The 20,958-nt window shown below is 43.1% G+C and overlaps 1 protein-coding gene across 1 annotated transcript in view; it reads left to right on the top strand.

Annotated features, from left to right (window-relative positions):
* Nucleotides 1–20,958, top strand: part of ANKDD1B (ankyrin repeat and death domain containing 1B) — a 97,484-nt gene that overhangs the window by 11,175 nt on the left and 65,351 nt on the right. The window contains exons 2-3 of the mRNA XM_073624041.1: nt 4,541–4,644; nt 5,809–5,907. Of these exons, the coding sequence (XP_073480142.1) occupies nt 4,541–4,644; nt 5,809–5,907 (203 nt within the window). The remainder of the gene's footprint in view (nt 1–4,540; nt 4,645–5,808; nt 5,908–20,958) is intronic.

The following is a 20,958-nucleotide window of genomic DNA, read 5'->3' as shown; positions in this document are numbered from 1 at the left end:
AGTCCCGATGGCCAGTACAGGCCTGGCTGTAGGCCTCTTGGCAGCCTCCCTGATCAGTTTTCTTCTGGTCTTTTCATCAATTTTGGAGGGATGTCCAGTTCTTTGTAATGTCACTGTTGTGCCATATTTTCTCCACTTGATGATGTCTGTCTTCACTGTGTTCCATGGTATATCTAATGCCTTGGAAATTCTTTTGTACCCTTCTCTTGACTGATACCTTTTAACAGTGAGATCCCTCTGATGCTTTGGAAGCTCTCTATGGACCATGGCTTTTGCTGTAGGATGCGCCTAATAAAAAGTCAGGAAAGACCTATTAGAACAGCTGGACTTTATTTGGGGTTAATCAGAGGAACTTTAAATGATGGCAGTGGTGTACTGACTCCTATTTAACATGAGTTTGAATGTGATTGCTCAATTCTGAACACAGCTACATCCCCAGTTATAAGGGGGTGTGCACACTAATGCAACCACATTATTTTATTTATTTTTTACCCCCCCCCCCCACACACACACACACACACACACACACACACACACCCCTAAAAGATTTCAGTTTGTTTTTCAATTGAGTTGTACAGTTTATGGGTCACATCAAAAGGTGGAAAAAGTTCTGGAATTATTTATCTTTGTCTCATTTTTTACATCACAGGAACCTGACATTTTACCAGGGCTGTGTAGACTTTTTTTTATATCCACTGTATATGGAACCTACATTTTGCAGTGCTTTACAATATCAGGGGATGTAAATCATCCCTAAGCAAATAATCTGTGAAGACAAAGTTACAGAACCTGCTGGATCACTCATTCATGTTTGTCTTGTTAAGCCAGAGCCTTGATTGATCTAGACCTGATAAGAAAGCTTTCCCTTGGTTGTAAACAAATTACAAGCATCTTAGGGCCTGTATAACCCACCAGCAAATTAATGGAGTAATTGCATTTTTATCCTCACAAGCTTATGACTGATTGCCTGTATCATATGGTTTGGTGGAAAATTGGTGTTAAAGGAATGAGTGAAAGCTTCTATTTACAAATTTTTCGGCTGGAGAGACTTCTATGTTATTTATAACATCCACGTAATCCAAAAAATCCACCCCTTCATCAAATTAAAAATGTTATCATGTCCATCTGTGTTCTGTCTAATGCTTTATTTTGAACATAAGATTAATGACTAATTATGCTTAACCACTTGACCTCCGTATGGTTTACCCCCCTTCATGACCCAGCCATTTTTTGTGATACGACACTGCATTACTTTAACTGACAATAGCGCGATCATGTGATGCTGTACCCAAAAAAAATTGAAGTAATTTTTTATCCACAAGAAGAGCTTTCTTTTAGTGGTATTTTATCACTACTGTGTTTTTAATTTTTTGCGCAATAAACAAAAAAAGACCCACAATTTTGAAAAAAAACACAATAAATATATATATATATATATATAACCTATCCAATTAAAAAATTGAAAATATTGATTGGCTTGTGCAAAAGGTATAGTGTCTACAAACTATGGGATATTTTTGTTTATTTATATATTTTTTTCGTTTTTTTTTTTTTTTTTTTACTAGTAATTGCGGCAATCAGCGACTTAAAGCGGGACTGCAATATTGCGGTGGACATTCTGACACTGACACTTTTGACAATTTTTGGGAACCAGTGACACTAATAAAGTGATCAGTGCTAAAAATATACACTGTCACTGTACTAATGTCACTGGCTGGGAAGGGGTTAAACATCTAGGGCGTTCAAAGGGTTAAGTGTGTGTCTAGCCAGTGTTTGTGTACACTAAGTGAGGTGCTTTTACTAGGGGAAGTAATCAATTTAATTCCCGAATTCTTTACTTTCTTGCTGACAGGACAGGGCTGTTCCTTGTTTACATTGCCCTGTTCTGTGTGTGTTCCAGACGAGCAGCAGGTGCTGGCGGTAATCTATTGGCCAGCACCCCCTGATCCCACCTGTGAGTAGGCACTGCTGTGTCGCACATTTCACAGAGACTGCCTTCTTAACTACAGAGGTGCTGAGAGGAGGAGTTTCAGGAGACAGTCAGTACAGGAATCACTGCTTGCAGGCAGTAAGGTACCATGGGATATGTAGTCCTTAGAAATTGAAAGTAAACAAAATAAATGAGCAGATGGAAGGTGCAAAACATGCAGGGAATCCAGGAAGTTGTGCAAAGAGATAGCCCGCAAATAGGCAGAACTCAATACATAAAGAGAGATTTTTTGAGTAAGCTTTTATTCGATGGTCAGAAATAACTATTATGTGTTTACAATGCTGTAGTTAAAAAATGAAAGTATGTTCTTAGACTATACAGTAGATCTTGTTTATCTTTTTGGACCTTGCTTTGTGCCCTGATTGAGCAGTCATGTTGCATCAGGAAGGGGCCATCCCCAAACTGTTCCCACAAAGTTGGGAGCATGAAATTGTCCAAAATGTCTTAGTATGCTGATGCCTTAAGCGTTCCCTTCACTGAAACAGAAAAGCCCAACCCCTGAAAAACAACCCCACACCATAATCCTCCCTCCACCAAATGATTTGGGCCAGTGCACAAAGCAAGGTCCATAAAGACATGGATGAGCGAGTTTGGGGTGGAGGAACTTGACTGGCCTGCACAGAGTCCTGACCTCAACCCGACAGAACACCTTTGAGATGAATTAGAGCGGTGACTGCAATCCAGGCCTTCTTGTCCACATCAGTGCCTGACCTCACAAATGCGCTTCTGGAAGAATGATCAAACATTCCCATAGAGACACTCCTAAACCTTCTGGACAGCCTTCCCAGAAGAGTTGAAGCTGTTATAGCTGCAAAGGGTGGGCCAAATCAATATTGAACCCTACGGACTAAGACTGGGATGCCATTAAAGTTAATATGGGTGTAAAAGCAGACATCCCAATACTTTTGGTATCATAGTGTATATATACATATATTTTATTTTTTTCTGATTCAACTACTGTGCATTAGCTCATCCTCCATCCACAGCCCAGATCAGCGAGTAATCAGCACTGCTAGTCACCCCCCGATGCTTTTCGTCATCACAGACTTTAAAGTCTTTTATACACTAGTTTTTTTGGGTTGAATGAAAAAAAAATCGTTAGCTCCGGTCGGAGCCGCTGTACTAACTATGCAAAGTTAGTGCATTGATCTCCCTCGCTGAGCTGTTGTGTTCTGACAGGGGGGCGGCCCCCCCGCCAGAACGCTCTAAACAACATTCTCTGCCATTGGCTGATCTGGAGTCGGTCAGCTGCTGGTCTAGCATGCTCGGCCGGCTTCTGTTGGACAAACTGACATACACACGAGCCGAATGTCAGACTTTTTTTTTTTTTTAACTGACTGATGTCTCCTGACATTCGGCTTGTGTGTACGGGGCTTAAGTTGCGTTTTGTCATCCTTTTGACAAAGTTTGTAGTAATGAAACACATCAGAGCGAGGCTAGCAGTGTTGGTTACTTGCTGATCTGGGCTGTGGATGGAAGACAAGCTTAAGCAGAGCATCCAGCTTTCTCTCGACAACTGTACTAGAGCGAATTCCCACAGCAGCTGACTGGGTCTCAGTGAGGAGCTTTTGTTTTTTAAGCTTTTGTGAGTGAATTTCCTCTTATTTAATAAAGTGTGTCTCAATGGTGTTACGCTATTTGAGTCATTACATTTTTTTATAATATGTTTAGTGGATTTACATAGGAGGGAAGGAGAGCTCTTTCATCCCATGGAAGGGCAGCTCCAGGTGACGAATTAGGGACAGTTGGGAGTTTTGGTAAAGCACACTAAAGCAAGCCCCCATTCATCTCTGTATCTGTAAGCATTGTGAATAAATACATTTTCAAATGTAAATATACAGCAGGTTTTTCGAAACTGAATGAAATTAGACTTTAAATTTATTGACAACCAACTACTTCACATTAAAAGTATTAAAATGCTGCCAGTTTATTTACCTAAAATTTATATTTACATCAAAATGAATGTGAAGCCAAAACATTTTTTGTTTTAGATAGAGAAGAGAATGTTTTGCTTCTTGTAAAGCTGTCAATAGTACAAGTGTCCCCATTGGAAGATTTTCCCACACCATTGCACATGACAAAGCGTTCTCTGTTTGGATGAGGTGGAGAGGTTGGGTGGAAGCATCACGATTTCCACCTCATCCGATCAGAGAACACCATGCATTCATTGAGAAAAAAAAGTGTTCTTTGAATGGTGCTTGTGCTGAGCAGGTGACCTCCTGTGTTCAGTAAGCATTAGGGCAGCCACTTGGCACGGGACCCAGAAGCTAGCGGAAATCCTTGTAGTAGTGGTGTCTACTAGATTTCCATGGGGAACCAACAGGTATGACACATACATACTTCCTTTAATCCAAACAGGACAGATGTAACTGTAAAAATTGCCAAATCTAAACTTCAGCTTTAAAATGATTTGCACAGAATATTGTTAATGGGAAATAATAGTTTCTGATTTAGCCTGCTCAATTATACAGCTGCAGCATATCAGCATCATTAATTCAATAGACAGAAATCTTATGCACAATATTTACACCTATATTTTATCTTATCTAGTGCTAAAAACTGAAATGGAATTCCATCAAGCAGCCAAGGCAAATGATGTGGAAAAAATGACCCAGCTCAAAGAACGGAGAGTGAACATCAATTCTAGAAATGCTGTAAGTATTCGTCCTTCTAGCTTGGTGGTAGTAGTGTCCTATTCAAAAGGCTCCCCTTGCGCTAACCCTGTGTGTAACCTCAGTCCTGATATAAACCATCCCTATGAAAATAAAACCCTTTGTTTGCACACTCATCTGTCCTGTTTGAGGTTGCTCAATTTTTTTTTTTATTACAGAATTTGCAGGAAGATATGACATTGTGAGCATTCATATATTTTGCAAAGGACAGGATCAGTGATGTAAAGCTAATTTTCCTATTTCACTTGGGTCAGATTCAACAAATTTGAAAAAAAATTAAGGGTTAATTAATATATAATAGACCGTGCAACTAACAACATATCAAAATAAATTTCAGTGTACCAGCCTGCCCGTACCAACTGTGTATCATCATCAGTTCAAACAAATATACAAAAAAATCATTAAAAATTTGACTTTACTTGAATTCAAAAGGCACATTTCAATGTTTCATATACAAATGTAAAATTAATCAATTTGATGAAAATAATTTGTATTAATGTTTTAAAAATGTTTAGTTTATAAATATATACAGGCATACGGGCAGCCATATTTATTCTTTATGTATTCAAGGCTTACTTTATACTTTGTTTGCAATTATTCTGCTTCACTGCTCTTTCTTACAATGCGGGTCTATAGGGCCATTCACACTACACCGCACATCGCAGACATTGTCTTATGCCTGATACACAATGAAGTTTTATTTATGTGATGTTAGTACAGTGATCTCCCTGCTGTGCTATTGTGTTCTGATAGGGGAACTGCCCCCCAACCCGAGCACGCCAGTCAGCGCTCGCAGCAATTGGCTGGCATTCCCCGCCTGACAAAAGCTGGTCTCACTACAACCTACCAATGCATGCAAGGGATGTTACCAAATTGCAGGTGGTGTGAATGGGGTTTTAAATTAGATGACTCTCCGTAAATTGTGCACTCACTCTGTGGCTGATATCTCAACGATACTATCATGAAATTATGGAAGAACAAGCATGCAAAAAGTAAAATTACATTAATATAAACATCGCAGTGCCTCACTGAAAATACACTACATTTTTCCATTAACACATGACAAAATGTTTTTTGGTTATTATTTTTATTCACAATATGTAACATAGACTGACCAGAAGAAAAACTCTTTCTCCCTTTTCTTAGCTTAATCGTACAGCTCTTCACTTCGCTGTGGCTGGATGCCATTACCAGGCTGTGACTTTTCTTCTGCACCATAAAGCCAGAGTAGACATTCCTGATAAAGTAAGTGAAGGAACTACTGTATATATGACTCTTGCATTAATAATTATACACTTTTAGGTTTGTTCAGCAAGACAAAATCAGTACATCACTAGACTTCACACCATGTATTCTGGGGTTGATGATCAATGTTTTAGAGGCTGGTACAATAAAACGGAAAATTGTTATCACTTACCGTAATTTTCCTTCCTGGCCCATCCTCACATCAGCACATAATGGGTTAACACCTCCTTTGGAGCCCCACATGACCACAAGTTCCAAGCTAAATAAAAGACAGCCCCTCCCCCAACTAAGATGTTCGATAACCTAGCCTGCGACAGGCCACTAGGGAGGGAGTTCTGTACTGACGTGAGGATGGGCCGGGAAAGGAAAATGATGGTAAGTGATAACAATTTTCCATTTTCCTGGCCCACCTCACGTCAGCACATAATGGGATATACCAAAGCTAATATAGGGCGGGAGAGAACAAATGAAAAGGGACACTGACAATGAAAGAAAAGCTGCTAAAGCCAGAAAGAATTGCTCTCTCTTGTCCCAAACTTGCTGGTCGCATATTTAGTTGTAAGGTTGAATTAAGGCCGCACAGACCATCAAGCTAGTTCTTACCTATATCTTCCAAGCAATCCTGGCATAACTGCCCCAAAGGCTGCCCCCCCTCTAGTCAAATAGGCTTGCAATTGTTTCAGAGCAAAAAGGCCTGCTTCCTGCATGCCAATCTAATCATCCTGGTAACCCAAGATTGGATGACTCTTGAGGGCCTGATGGCTAAAAGAAAAGATTGTACACTTTCCCTCTTTTGACCAAGTACACAGTAACTTGACCATGTGTAAGAAAACTGAAGTCTTCCTGTTGTGCACTCAGTGCCTTTCGTGTGAAAACTTGGAGGGACTACTTCCCTGGATATGACTTTAAAATTGAACTTTTGATTCAAATCACAGGCCGACTAGCACACCTCTACTCTCAGAACTTGCATGTGGCCCTAACTAAGGTTCAAACTCACTTCAAGGATTGGATGGGCCTAAATGTATCATGGTTTGGCCGCTCAGCACTGGTCAAAATAATCATCCATTCTCGGCTACTTTACCCAATACAAACCATCCCAATCCACCTCCCCCATCTTTCTTCTCAATTTATCGGAGAGTCTGCTCCACATTCATCTGGAGAAACTCCCCCCACGCATCAAATACACTCGCCTCACACTTGCCAAAGGGGGAATTGGATTGCCAGACCTACACAATTATTATCTAGCTTGCCACCTCACAACAATCGTAGATTGGAACATGCATATATCACAGAAGACATGGGTGTCCCTAGAAAATTTCCCTACACCCACATCCCTACCCCTACTTCCCTGGTTGCCCCCAAACACTGGCCAAAGACCCTCACAACACACCCGCTTATTTATCCTTTCCTGCAGGCCTTTAGAAGAGCAACTTTAGCCAAAATGTTCACTCCAGTTCCAGGGCCCTTGAGAGGAAACCCAACCTTCCTTCCGGGTGAGTCTCATTCCTTTCTACACCACGAATGGCCATATGAAGATGTGCTAGCATGTCAATTCTTTTCAAAGGGGTCTCCCCTCTCCTTCGACAATCGACAATCTGGTAGCCATTTCCAAGAACGCCTCGTGTCCCTTCTGGTCATATAGGCAAATCCGACATTTCCTCTCAACCCACTCACACTTAACCAACTGAACAAGGCACCTCACACCTTTCGAATTCGTATGTAATCGTAAAACACCACAAAGATACTTGATTTAATTCTTATACTCCCTTCTCTCAAATGCAGCCACCCCCACCCCGGCTCCCTCACAGGCCTCCTGGAGTAAGGATTTACAGAAATCTCTCACTGAAGAGGACTGGGATACCATTCACGATTATACACACAAATGCTCCCTCAATGTAGCCATTAAAGAAAATTGCTACAAGGTTCTCACCAGGTGGTACAGAACACTTCATAAATTTTCCCCCACTATTCCCAACACTTGTACCCCTGCGCAATTCCTCCTACACTACACGTCCCTGGCCAATAAGGACTATTATAAATCGCTGGCCATGCACATGGTGAATGCGGCTAGACTTTGCATCCCCCTATACATTGGCACTCCACAAACGTTCCAATGATTAAAGAGTGGTTTGCAAAGCTATCCAAGATAAAAGAGATGGAGGAATTGATCCATATTTCTCAAGACAGGATCCATAAATTCTCATCCATATGGGCATGCTGGACCCACTTTAAAACTACCGCACGCTATCGCCACTACATGCCGTGAAGGCTGTTCATAACCACCCTTTGGAGAGCGGAAGACAGTGGGGAGTGGGTCCCTAATATCCTGTGACGCCATTTAATTCTCCTTTCTTTGGTTCTCATACCCCCTGTCCTCCCTCCTTTTTTATGTGTGCGTCCTGCCCCCCCACCCCCCCTTTTTTTTTTCTCTCTCCTGGCCCTCCCCCTCTTTTCCTCTCCCTCTCTTCCTCTTTCCCCCCCTCTTTGTCGCTTACACAATCTTTGAGCTAAGATATTGTAACGAACATGTGCCCTCTAATGTCTCACACAAGGATACACTGTTTTCATCGCCACCTGTTCCTGGTTACTCTGCCTGTTGTAATTATAAGATGTATCCTACAATTGTTCAAATGTATCCTGATTGTTCAAGATTTTTGTTTGATATCTGGTGCGATTTGTATGTACCTTCTTTGTTACTCCTAATAAAAACATTTTGTGGAAAAAAAAATAAAAATTGAACTTTGGAGATAGATGTGGTATCCCTATCTCTGGTAAAAAGGAAAAAAAAAAAAGACACCAAAGGGCCTTTACAGGAAAGTGTTGCAATCTGCAACATCCTTATGTCTGAAGTAGTTGCTGTCAGGAGAAATAGTTTTACCGTGAGGTACTTCAAAGGAAATTAAACCTATTGGAGCAAAGGGTGCTCTCAGATCCAAGCCTAAGTCCCACAGAGGGAACAAGGATTTCCCTCAAGGTCATATGGATTGTCATCTGGAAGAAGCATCTGGTCACTGGCTTTTGTACCCATCTGCAGCCCGTGAAAAGATAAAGTAGAGATCTGTACCTTAAATGGAGTTGTATGCCAGACCAACCTCTAGCACTGACTATAAAATGTCAAGGATATTGGCTAGAGCAGCGAACACAGGAGAGAAAGCTTTTGCTGAGCAGACAAAACAGACTTCTTTCATATCCTCTCCTATGTAGCCTTCATGGATGATCTTCTGGTCACCAAGGTCTGAACAACCTCAGATGAGAATCCCTGCACCTGTAGTTTAGCCTATTCCATAGCCAGGCTATTAAAAGTAGTCTCATTGGATTGGGGTGCTGTTACTGACCTTGCCATAAAAGATTTCAATTGACCAGAGACAAAGATCAAAGAGGAAATTCCATGTGAACCTATCTTGTATGACGGAGTCTTTGCATTGGTATCCTGTTGCAAATATCAGAAGCTGCGTGTTCAGTGAAGTCTGCCTGAGAAGTACTGCTGGAATGCCCCATAGGGCCAATATTGGTATGAGACACTTGTTGAAAAAATATTCTGCCTAACCGAACCAATAATTGGATTTGCTTCCCTGGTAAGAAGACCAACCTTAACTGACTGTAAGTGGTTTTCTGCCTCACGAAAATTTTCTTTGCAAGATGTAACAAGAAAAGACTTTTGGTGTCCCCTTTTCAGGCAATGTAGGCTACTACTGTCTTGTTGTCAACCTTACTCAGGCCCCCTTGAGGATCCTGAAAGGCTTGCGATGCTAGAAAAAGGCTTCCTTCCATTCAAGATACTTGGGGAGTCTGCGCTTCAGATGCCCAGAGGCTGGCATCTGGCTTCAGAATCAGCCTATCTCCTGGGCTTAGAGGCATGCCTCCGAAAGAAGCACAGTGGTGATGTCCAAAATTCCAGTTCTTGTTGAATTTGTATAGGCACAAAGATTTTCTGGTTCATAGGCCCAGCTCATAGGCTAAAGAAGGGTAATTGAAATTGCCACCTGGCCCAAGGTACCACCACGATCTTCAAAAAGATTCCTGGGGCTGTACCAATTCTGTAAAAAGGCAGACACCTGAACTGGAAGTGACATCTGGTTACCAAAAATCTCACACGCCTCTGGTGCTGGGCATTGATCGGTACATGGAAGTATGAGTCGGCCGGTCGATTGATACCAACTGGTCCTCCTGCTGAACTGTCCCTGTGATCGTCTGCATAGACTCCATCTTGAACCTCTTGGTGTATATGAACACATTTAATTCCTTCAGACTAAAACAGGCCAGAAGGCTCCTGCCTTAGGTACTAGAAAAACTAGGGAGAAAGGCCCCCGGATGATTCTATCTTTTCTAGATTACTGGCATGATGGCCTTGTAGCAGTATAAAAATCTTGCAAACATTTTCTCTTCTGAGATCTGTTGGACATAAATTAAATGGATTCAGTGGTCAGTTTTGGAATTCTCCATTGTACTCCCACCTGTCTTCTGGACCCACTGGTCTTTGATGATTGTCATCCAAACCCTCCAGAAGGAGGCTACAATCATCAACCTCACTCAGGCCCCTCTGGCCCTAACTGAAAGAGACTGGTTGGACGCACCTTCAAAAAGACTTTCCAGCCATCTTAGCAGCTTGCTCTGGACTTGATTTCATGTCAAAAGTAACTTTGAGACACCTCCACTGTGATCTATTAAATATGCAGCTTGTCCTTTAAGATTTGGCCTCCTGCACCCTCTGAAGTTCAGTGGGCTTGAGTGAAGGATGGCGGCTTCCTCTCACTAGTCTGTGGCCACAGTCCAGACTTTTCCTCCTGTCATTCGCTTAATTACGTTGTTCAGCGTTTGGTCGAACAATAACCTCCCATTATAGGAAATGTCGAAGCTTGTGACTGAGTTCGCCAGTGCTTGTACTAGGTCTATCAAAAGCATCAACCAAAAGTCAGTTGCCAGGTTCCACTCTTTCCAGAAACTGTGCCAAACCTTGCAGTTTCCAGTGTTGAATGTAATGCCATTTCTAAAGTTTATATAGCAAAGTTAACTCTATTGCTGGTTGGCAGGCAAAATCTGTCACTGTATAGATTCTGTGCAAGCCTGATGGCTAGATCACCACAATTTCTGTGTTCCAGAGGTGTTTCTGCATGAGTGTTTTTGATGCATTCTCAATGCGTTTTGTCACTTTCCAGATGTGTTCCCCACGGAAACAATGCAACATTCTACTTTTGTTGACTGCACTAGAATGTGCTGTACTGTTGTGAACTAGGTAACTGGAATAAAAGTTAAACACTGTCCATGAGTTCTTGATGCAGAATAAAATCACACTGGACTGCATCTGGTGTGAACATATCCACTTTTATCATCCATGGGATCTCTGAAGGCAACTGAGTTATAAAGAGGCAAAGACACTTGCTGCACCAGACACTAGAAAGCAGCATCCACCCCTGAAAGTGCAGTGAATAAACATACATCAACCATCTTATATGGATAAAGCTTAGAGAACCTGTTACTGTAAATCGGTCTTCTGACAAGGTCTCTGTCATCCTTTATCAACGAGCGATTTACGCTCTATACTTTTGGGAAAAGACCATCCTTCATCAACGAGCACTTTACGCTCTATCATTGTGGGAAAAGGCCATCCTCCATCAACGAACGATTTATGCTCTATCATTATGGGAAAAGACCATCCTCCATAAACGAGCGCTTTACGCTCTATCATTGTGGGGAAAAAGACCATCCTCCATAAACGAGCGCTTTACGCTCTATCATTGTGGGAAAAAGACCATCCTCCATCAACGAGCACTTTACGCTCTATCACTGTGGGAAAAGACCATCCTTCATCAATGAGCAATTTACGCTCTATCATTATGGGTGTTGCTTATGGCGTGGATATTTGCAGCATACTTTCTGCTATAGCCGCCTTAATAGAGCTGAGAATTTTTCACAAACCACATCCTTGTGAGGCAACCTGTGCAATTTCATTTCTCTGCCACTGCAGACTGCATGCCCAAAATGCACCCTGAGCTTGTTGAGACATTTTCTATCATGCTGGCATAAACGCAAATGCCAATTTCCTGGATCCTGTACCTTCACAGGGTAAGTGGAAATAACTCCTTTAGAGTGTATTGACCACATGCTTAATGTATGTGACAACCTATCAGGTGTCATCGTCCTGGTCAGGATCAAATGATCGTTGGCAGGTCTTATGTTTTTTGGAGCGTTTGTGTTCAATGTTTCTGCTCCTAAAATAATGCAAAACACCTTAATTTGCATAATTTCCTTGAGCACTCTTCTAAAAACCATGTCCCAAGTTGCCCCCTCCTACCTTTGCTAATCTTCTGTGCCACTAACAGGTGTGGCAAGCTCATATTTGCACAAAATATATGGAGAAAAGCATATTAGCTCTCACCAAAAAACAGGTACACTGTCTCTTTAATAGCCATCTGCCTTCATCCACTCACTTCAGAAGCAGCCACAGGTGAGCTTCAGGAAGCACTTCTAAAGGCAGACAGCAGACACAGTAATGCCCCGTACACACGAACGCACATTCCGACAACAAAATGCATGTTTTTTTTCCGACGGATGTTGGCTCAAACTTGTCTTGTATACACACAGTCACACAAATGTTGTCGGAAATTCAGAACGTCAAGAACGCGGTGACGCACAACACTTACGACGAGACGATTAAAAAATAAAGTTCAATAGCCAGTGCGGCTCTTCTGCTTGATTCCGAGCATGCGTGGAATTTTGTGCGCTGGAATTGTGTACACACGATCGGAATTTCCGACAACGGATTTTGTTGTCGGAAAATATGAGATCCAGATCTCAAATTTTGTTTGTCGGAATTCCCATTCCCAGCTCCCATCGAAAATTTGTTTTTAGAAATTCCGACCGTGTGTATGCGGCATTAGAGTCTGAGACAAAAACCAGTCAGACTGTCAAACCCACAGAAGTACACAGCATAGCAGGGGAGCTAGGACAGCACATCCAGAGGCAGACAGGAGACTCAGTCATAATCAGAGGTAAGTCCCTTACCTGGCAGGACTGCAGAGAGAGAGTGAGAGAAGCCCTCCCAACTGCAGACCTTCAAGACCATTTACACCATTGCATGACGTCTGGCTGTTCCCATCCTGTGCTGCCTATCTCCCAGCACCCTGTGACACCATTCACAGCCGCTCTCAGAGTGACAATAAAGTCAGGAGAGCAGTGCACTGCATATAAAAGATAGGAAAAAAAAACCCCAAGGGAGAGGCAATGATGACATTGCAGAGCTCTTATATTACCACACCTGTACAATGTCAGTGCTGTTTAAGCATAATTTTGCCCACGGCCTTGGCACAAAAAGGCACCCAGTTCTTAGAAGGATTTAGCTCCAGCATTCAGGGTCTTCCAACACCATGAGAAGCTGAACATGGAGGGGTAGGTTTGTTAGGGGGGATGCAGCAAACAAATTACTTACCAACTGCAATTAACAAGTGGCCTGGAGCTGACCAAAAAAAGAACACCTTAGTTGGAGAGGGGCTGTCTTTTATTCAGCTTGGAACATGTGGTCATGTAGGGCTCCAAATGAGGCGTTAACCCGTTATGTGCTGACGTGAGGTGGGCCAGGAAAAAAAAATATTTTCTGCATATAACTGTAAGTCCTCCAATCTCCATTTTGAACAATTTATTGCAAGAGTTGACTCTATTCAACCTATCTATTACTTTATTCATTACTCTTTCCCAAAACAGCAGGTCAAGTGAGAGCCATGGTTAACTAAAAAAACCTCCTTGAGGCTGGGTTCACACCTAATACTGATGGGGTTCCCAGCAGGGGTCCTGTGCGTCCCCATTCACCATTTCAGGTCCGATTTCAGCCTGAATTTTTGACTGAATTGGGACCTGAAACGGACCAAAAGACGCACAGGTCCCCTGTGCAAATTCACACCGGAGCCGCAGTGGAGATATGTGACAATATGTGTCAAAATCTCCTGCTATTGCGAATTGGATGAGGGGAATCCGCATCCAATTCGCAATGGTGTGAACCCAGCCTTAGGGAATTTAAGAGTACCTCAGGCTATACTCCTGCTCTCTGTTGTACAGTACACCAAATTAAATCAGGTATTTATATAGTACTGCCAATTTACACAGTGCTTTCCATATTGTACATTTACATGAGTCTCTGTCTCTGCCTTTAAAGTGGTTGTAAACCCACAAAAAAAAAAAAAAACCTGCAAGACAAAGGCATAATGAGCTAGTATGCATATCATACTAGCTCATTGTGAAATACTCACCTTAGATCTAAGCCCCCGCAGTGGTCCCAGCACACTGCTCTGCCCGGCGACATGTCTCCCGAAGTTATTTCCGGGAATCCCGGGCTCCAGCGCTGTGATTGGCCGGAGCCACGATGACGTCAGCTGAGCGGGAGCCGCCAGTAACAGCACGTCAGTTGAAGCAACGCCACGAACCAGCAGTTGCTTCAGAGCACATTTGCCAATGACGTTGGCACATGCTGATACAGGGGATATCTCCTAAACCGTGCAGGTTTAGGAGATATCCATGGTAGCTACAGGTAAGCCTTATTATAGGCTTACCTATAGTAAAAAGTGGTTTGTAAGGGTTTACAACCACTTTTAAGGAGCTTACAATCTAAGTCCTTATCTCACATGCATATACTAGGGCCAATTTAGACAGCAGCCAATTAACCTACCAGCATGTCCTTAGAGTGTGGAAGAAAACTTCATACAGGTAGTTTCGACTCCTGACTGGGATTCAAACTGAGAACTCTAATGCTGCAAGGCAGAAGGGTTAACCAGTAGGCCACTGTGTTGCCTAATATACCTTTTTATGTTCAGGTGGGCATATAGGGAGCCATATGTATTCAAGAAAAGCGAATAGATTTACAAATGAAAGCAGATAAGACAGATTTTCAGGGTCTTAAGACATTTGAAGTATATACAGCTCCTGTAGCAAAAAACAACCGGGATTGCCTATGACAGCTTTCACACTGCAGCTCTGTGGTTTTGCAGTGTGTGTACCCGCGGTTTTCATGTGGGTTGCACATGGTTTCCTATAGATTTTTTTGGCACGTTTTCTGAAAGTGCACCAAAGATGCAGCATGCAGGACTTTTGGTGTACTTTCAGAAAACGCATCAAAAATGTGGGACATACAGTTCCTTGCACTGCACTCGGTTTGTAGTTTGGCTGCAGCGTGGCAGTGTGAAAAAGGCCCAATTAAAAACCAATGAGTGGAACAACATAATTTTATTCAATAGGACAGGATTCTAGGATAATGTTGAATAATAGAGAATGGTTGTCAATGGGTGAGTAATCCCTTTCTCCACCAATCCATTGGCAGGCTACAGAAGGAAACTCTTTAGGTGTACCATGTCAATTTTATATGTATATGGGTGTACTCATTTTTGTTGCCAGCGGTTTATACATTAATGGCTGTGTGTTGAGTTATTTTGAGGGGACAGCAAATTTACACTGTTATACAAGCTGTGCACTCACGACTTTACATTGTAGCAAAGTGCCATTTCTTCAGTGTTGTCACCTGAAAAGATATAATAAAATATTTACAAAAATGTGAGAGATGTACTCACTTTTGTGAGATACTGTATATATATATACACTTGTGCTCATAAGTTTATATACCCTGGCAGAATTTATGATTTCTTAGCCATTTTTCAGAGAATATGAATGATAACACAAAAACTTTTATTTCAATCATGGTTAGTGTTTGGCTGAAGCCATTTATTATCAATCAACTGTGTTTACTCTTTTTAAATCATAATCACAACAGAAACTACCCAAATGACCCTGATCAAAAGTTTACATACCCTGGTGATTTTGGCCTGATAACATGCACACAAGTTGACACAAAGGGGTTTGAATGGCTTTTAAAGGCAACCATCCTCACCTGTGATCTGTTTGCTTGTAATTAGTGTGTGTTTATAAAAGGTCAATGAGTTTGTGGACTCCTGATAGACCCTTGCATCTTTCATCCAGTGCTGCACTGACGTTTCTGGATTCTGAGTCATGGGGAAAGCAAAAGAATTGTCAAAGAATCTGCGGGAAAAGGTAGTTGAACTGTATAAAACAGGAAAGGGATATAAAAAGATATCCAAGGAATTGAGAATGCCAATCAGCAGTATTCAAACTCTAATCAAGAAGTGGAAAATGAGGGGTTCTGTTAAAACCAGGGCCGGACTGGGAATGAAAACCAGCCCTGGAAAAAATGTCATACCATCCCCATAGCATTATTATACCAGCCCAACAGCATAACGTCATTATTTTCTTGTTCATAAAATGGAAAACCATGCATTTTAAAGCACATTTAAAGAGTGCATTATATATAGATAAGACACAGTGGTGGCAATTTATGGGTACAGTGGCTGCGTTTGATGGTACAGTGGCTGCGTTTGATGGGCACAGTGGCTGCGTTTGATGGGCACAGTGGTAGTGATTAATGAGCACAGTGGTGGCAATTTATGAGTACAGTGGCTGCGTTTGATGGGCACAGTGGTAGCGCTTAATGAGCACAGTGGCGGCAATTTATGGGTACAGTGGCTGCGTTTGATGGGCACAGTGGCTGTGTTTAATGGGCACAGTGGTGGCAATTTATGGGTACAGTGGCTGTGTTTGATGGTACAGTGGCTGCATTTGATGGGCAGAGTGGCAGCGTTTAATGGGCACAGTGGTGGCAATTTATGGGCACAGTGGCTGCGTTTGATGGGCACAGTGGCTGTGTTTAATGGGCACAGTGGTGGCAATTTATGGGTACAGTGGCTGCGTTTGATGGTACAGTGGCTGCATTTGATGGGCACAGTGGCTGCGTTTAATGGGCACAGTGGTGGCAATTTATGGGTACAGTGGCTGCGTTTGATGGGCACAGTGGCTGCGTTTGATGGGCACAGTGGCTGCGTTTGATGGGCACAGTGGTAGCGCTTAATGAGCACAGTGGTGGCAATTTATGGGTACAGTGGCTTCGTTTGATGGGCACAGTGGTAGCGCTTAATAAGCACAGTGGCGGCAATTTATGGGTACAGTGGCTGCGTTTGATGGGCACAGTGGCTGTGTTTAATGGGCACAGTGGTGGCAATTTATGGGTACAGTGGCTGCGTTTGATGGTACAGTGGCTGCGTTTGATGGGCACAGTGGCAGCGTTTAATGGGCACAGTGGTGGCAATTTATGGGCACAGTGGCTGCGTTTGATGGGCACAGTGGCTGTGTTTAATGGGCACAGTGGTGGCAATTTATGGGTACAGTGGCTGCGTTTGATGGTACAGTGGCTGCGTTTGATGGTACAGTGGCAGCGTTTAATGGGCACAGTGGTGGCAATTTATGGGTACAGTGGCTGTGTTTGATGGGCACAGTGGCTGTGTTTAATTGGCACAGTGGTGGCAATTTATGGGTACAGTGGCTGCGTTTGATGGTACAGTGGCTGCGTTTGATGGGCACAGTGGCTGCAATTGATGGGTACAGTGGCTGCGTTTGATGGTACAGTGGCTGCGTTTGATGGTACAGTGGCAGCGTTTAATGGGCACAGTGGTGGCAATTTATGGGTACAGTGGCTGTGTTTGATGGCACAGTGGCTGCAATTGATGGGTACAGTGGCTGCGTTTGATGGTACAGTGGCTGAGTTTGATGGTACAGTGGCTGCATTTAATGGGCACAGTGGTGGCAATTGATGGGTACGGTGGCTGTGTTTGATGGCACAGTGGCTGCAATTGATGGGTACAGTGGCTGCGTTTGATGGTACAGTGGCTGCGTTTGATGGTACAGTGGCTGCGTTTGATGGTATAGTGGCTGCGTTTAATGGGCACAGTGGTGGCAATTGATGGGTACAGTGGCTGCGTTTGATGGGCACAGTGGCAGCGTTTAATGGGCACAGTGGTGGCAATTTATGGGCACAGTGGCTGCGTTTGATGGGCACAGTGGCTGTGTTTAATGGGCACAGTGGTGGCAATTTATGGGTACAGTGGCTGCGTTTGATGGTACAGTGGCTGCGTTTGATGGTACAGTGGCAGCGTTTAATGGGCACAGTGGTGGCAATTTATGGGTACAGTGGCTGTGTTTGATGGGTACAGTGGCTGCAATTGATGGGTACAGTGGCTGCGTTTGATGGTACAGTGGCTGCGTTTCATGGGCAGGGCACAGTGTTGGCAATCTACGGGCACAGTTTTCAAAGTTATCTGGCACTTGAACAAAACGAGAGAGAGAGAGAGAGAGAGAGAGAGAGAGAGAGAGAGAATGAGAATAAATACCTTGATTCTTGTGCTGTAGCAGCTGCACTGCCGGCCATTCACTGATATTCTCTCCTCGTGCAGATAGTGGGCGGTGCTGGCTGGCGCCGCACGGGACGAGGCAAAATGGAGCAGCACGGCGTTCTCCTGCTCCTCCCCCTCAGGCACACAGAGAGCGAGGCATGATGATGAGTGTGGTGGGCGGCGCGCCGGCCGAATGGAGGAGACAGTGAGTGACAGACACAGGCAGCCATGGCATAGTGCAGCAGCGGCGGCCACCACTGCTGATCTTTAGGTCAGGACACAGGCAGTGAGCGGCCCCGGAGACACACACAGAGAGTGAGTGAGAGTGACACACAGCTGGCATAGTGCAGCAGCGGCGGGCGCCGCTGCTGCTCTTTAGAGTGCTGATGCTGACACAGGCAGTGAGCGGCCCCAGCGGTACTACAGTGCAGCCAGCCTACCGGGATATTTCCTCCCAGTCCGGCCCTGGTTGAAACCAAACCACGCTCAGACCGTAAGCCTCAAACCTTCTGGCACAAAGTCATTTTGGAGTAATAAGACCAAAATTGAGCTTCTTGGCCACAAGCATAAACACTACATTTGGAGAGGAGTCAACAAGGCCTATTATGAAAGGTACACCATTCCTACTGTGAAACACAGAGGTGGATCGCTGATGTTTTAGCGATGTGTGAGCTACAAAGGCACAGGAAATTTGGTCAAAATTGATAGCAAAATAAATGCAGTATGTTATCAAAAATACTGGAGGAACATTTGCATTCATCAGCCAGGAGGCTGCGCATGGGACGTACTTGGACATTCCAACATGACAATGATCCAACACACAAGACGACCTGTCATTGGCTACAGCAGAATAAAGTGAAGGTTCTGGAGTGGCCATCTCAGTCTCCTGACCTCAATATCATTGAGCCACTCTGGGGAGATCTCAAACGTGCAGTTCATGCAAGACAGCCCAAGAATTTACAGGAACTGGAGGCTTTTTGCCAAGAGGAATGGGCAGCTTTACCATCTGAGAAGATAAAGAGCCTCAGCCACAAATACCACAAAAGCTTTCAAGCTGTCACTGATGTTAAAGGGGGTGATACACGGTATTAAGAACTGGGGTATGTAAACTTTTGATCAGGGTCATTTGGGTAGTTTCTGTTGCCATTTTAAAAGAGTAAACACAGTTGATTAATAATAAATGGCTTCAGCCAAACACTAACCATGAGTGAAAGAAAAGTTTTTGTGTTATTCATATTCTCTGAAAAATGGCCAAGAAATCATAAATTCTGTAAATTTATGTAATAACTTCCACATAAGCCATAAGTCCAAAGATAAATAAAAATAAAAAAAATACCCTTGAAAGAGGAATGCAGGGAAAAGTGACAGAAGGAGGTCAGAAGAGAATGGAGAAGGAAGAAAAGCAGAGAGGATAAAGGAGGAGACCTACAGTGTATTGAAAAAGTATTCATACCCCTTGACATTTTTCACATTTTGTCATGTCACAACCAAAAATGTAAATGTTTTTTATTGGGATTTTATGTGATAAACCAACACAAAGTGGCACATAATTGTGACATGCAAGGAAAATGATAAATGCTTTTCAAGTGTGGCGTGCATTTGTAGTCAGCTCCCTTGAGTCAATACTTTATAGAACCACCTTTCGCTGCAATTACAGCTGCAAGTCTTTTGGGGATTACTCTACCAGCTTTGCATATCTAGAGAGTGACATATTTGCCCATTCTTCTTTGCAATATAGCTCAAGCTCTGTCAGATTGGATGGAGAGAGTCTGTGAACAGCAATTTTCAAGTCTTGCCACAGATTCTCAATTGGATCTAGGTCTGGACTTTGACTGGACCATTCTAACACATGAATATGCTCTGATCTAAACCATTCCATTGTATCTCTGGCTGTAAGCTTAGGGTCGTTGTCCTGCTGGAAAGTGAACCTCCGTCCCAGTCTCAAGTTTTTTGCAGACTCTAACAGGTTTTCTTCTAAGATTGCCTTGTGTTTGGCTCCATCCATCTTCCCATCAACTCTGGCCAGATTCCCTCTCCCTGCTGAAGAAAAGCATCCCAACATGATGCTGCCACCATGTTTCATGGTGGGGGTGGTGTGTTTAGGGTGATGTGCAGTGTTAGTTTACCGCCATACATAGCATTTTGCTTTTAGGCCAAAAAGTTCAATTTTGGTCTCATCTGAACAGAGCACCTTCTTCCACATGTTTGCTGTGACCCCCCCCCCCCCCACATAGCTTCTCGCAAACTGCAAACAGGACTTCTTATGGCTTTCTTTCAACAATGGCTTTCTTCTTCTCACTCTTCCATAAAGGCCAGATTTGTGGAGTGCAAGACTAATAGTTGTCCTGTGGACAAATTCTCCCACATGCAGCTCCTCCAGAGTTACCATGGGCCTCTAGGCTGCTTCTCTCATTAATGCTCTCCTTTCCCGAGCCTGTCATTTTAGGTAGACGGCCATGTCTTGGTAGGTTTGCAGTTGTGTCATACTCTTTCCATTTTCAGATGATGGATTAAATAGTGCTCCGTGAGATGTTCATAGCTTGGGATATTTTTGTATAAACTAACCCTGCTTTAGACTTCTCCATAACATTATCCCTGACCTGTCTGGTGTGTTCCTTGACCTTCTTGATGCTGTTTGTTCACTGTGGTTCTCTAACAAACCTCAGAGGGCTTCACAGAACAGCTGTATTTATACTGAGATTAAATTAGACACAGGTGGACTCAATTAATTAAGAGTAAAGGGACCTGAATACAAATGCACCCCACACTTTTCAGATATTTGTTTGTAAAAAATGTTGAAAACCATTTATCATTTTCCTTCCACTTCACAATT

This window comes from Aquarana catesbeiana, linkage group LG01 (assembly GCF_042186555.1).
Source record: "Aquarana catesbeiana isolate 2022-GZ linkage group LG01, ASM4218655v1, whole genome shotgun sequence".
Taxonomy (NCBI): domain Eukaryota; kingdom Metazoa; phylum Chordata; class Amphibia; order Anura; family Ranidae; genus Aquarana; species Aquarana catesbeiana.
The sequence above is the reverse complement of the archived record's forward strand: the minus strand, read 5'-3'. Positions and strand labels throughout refer to the sequence as shown.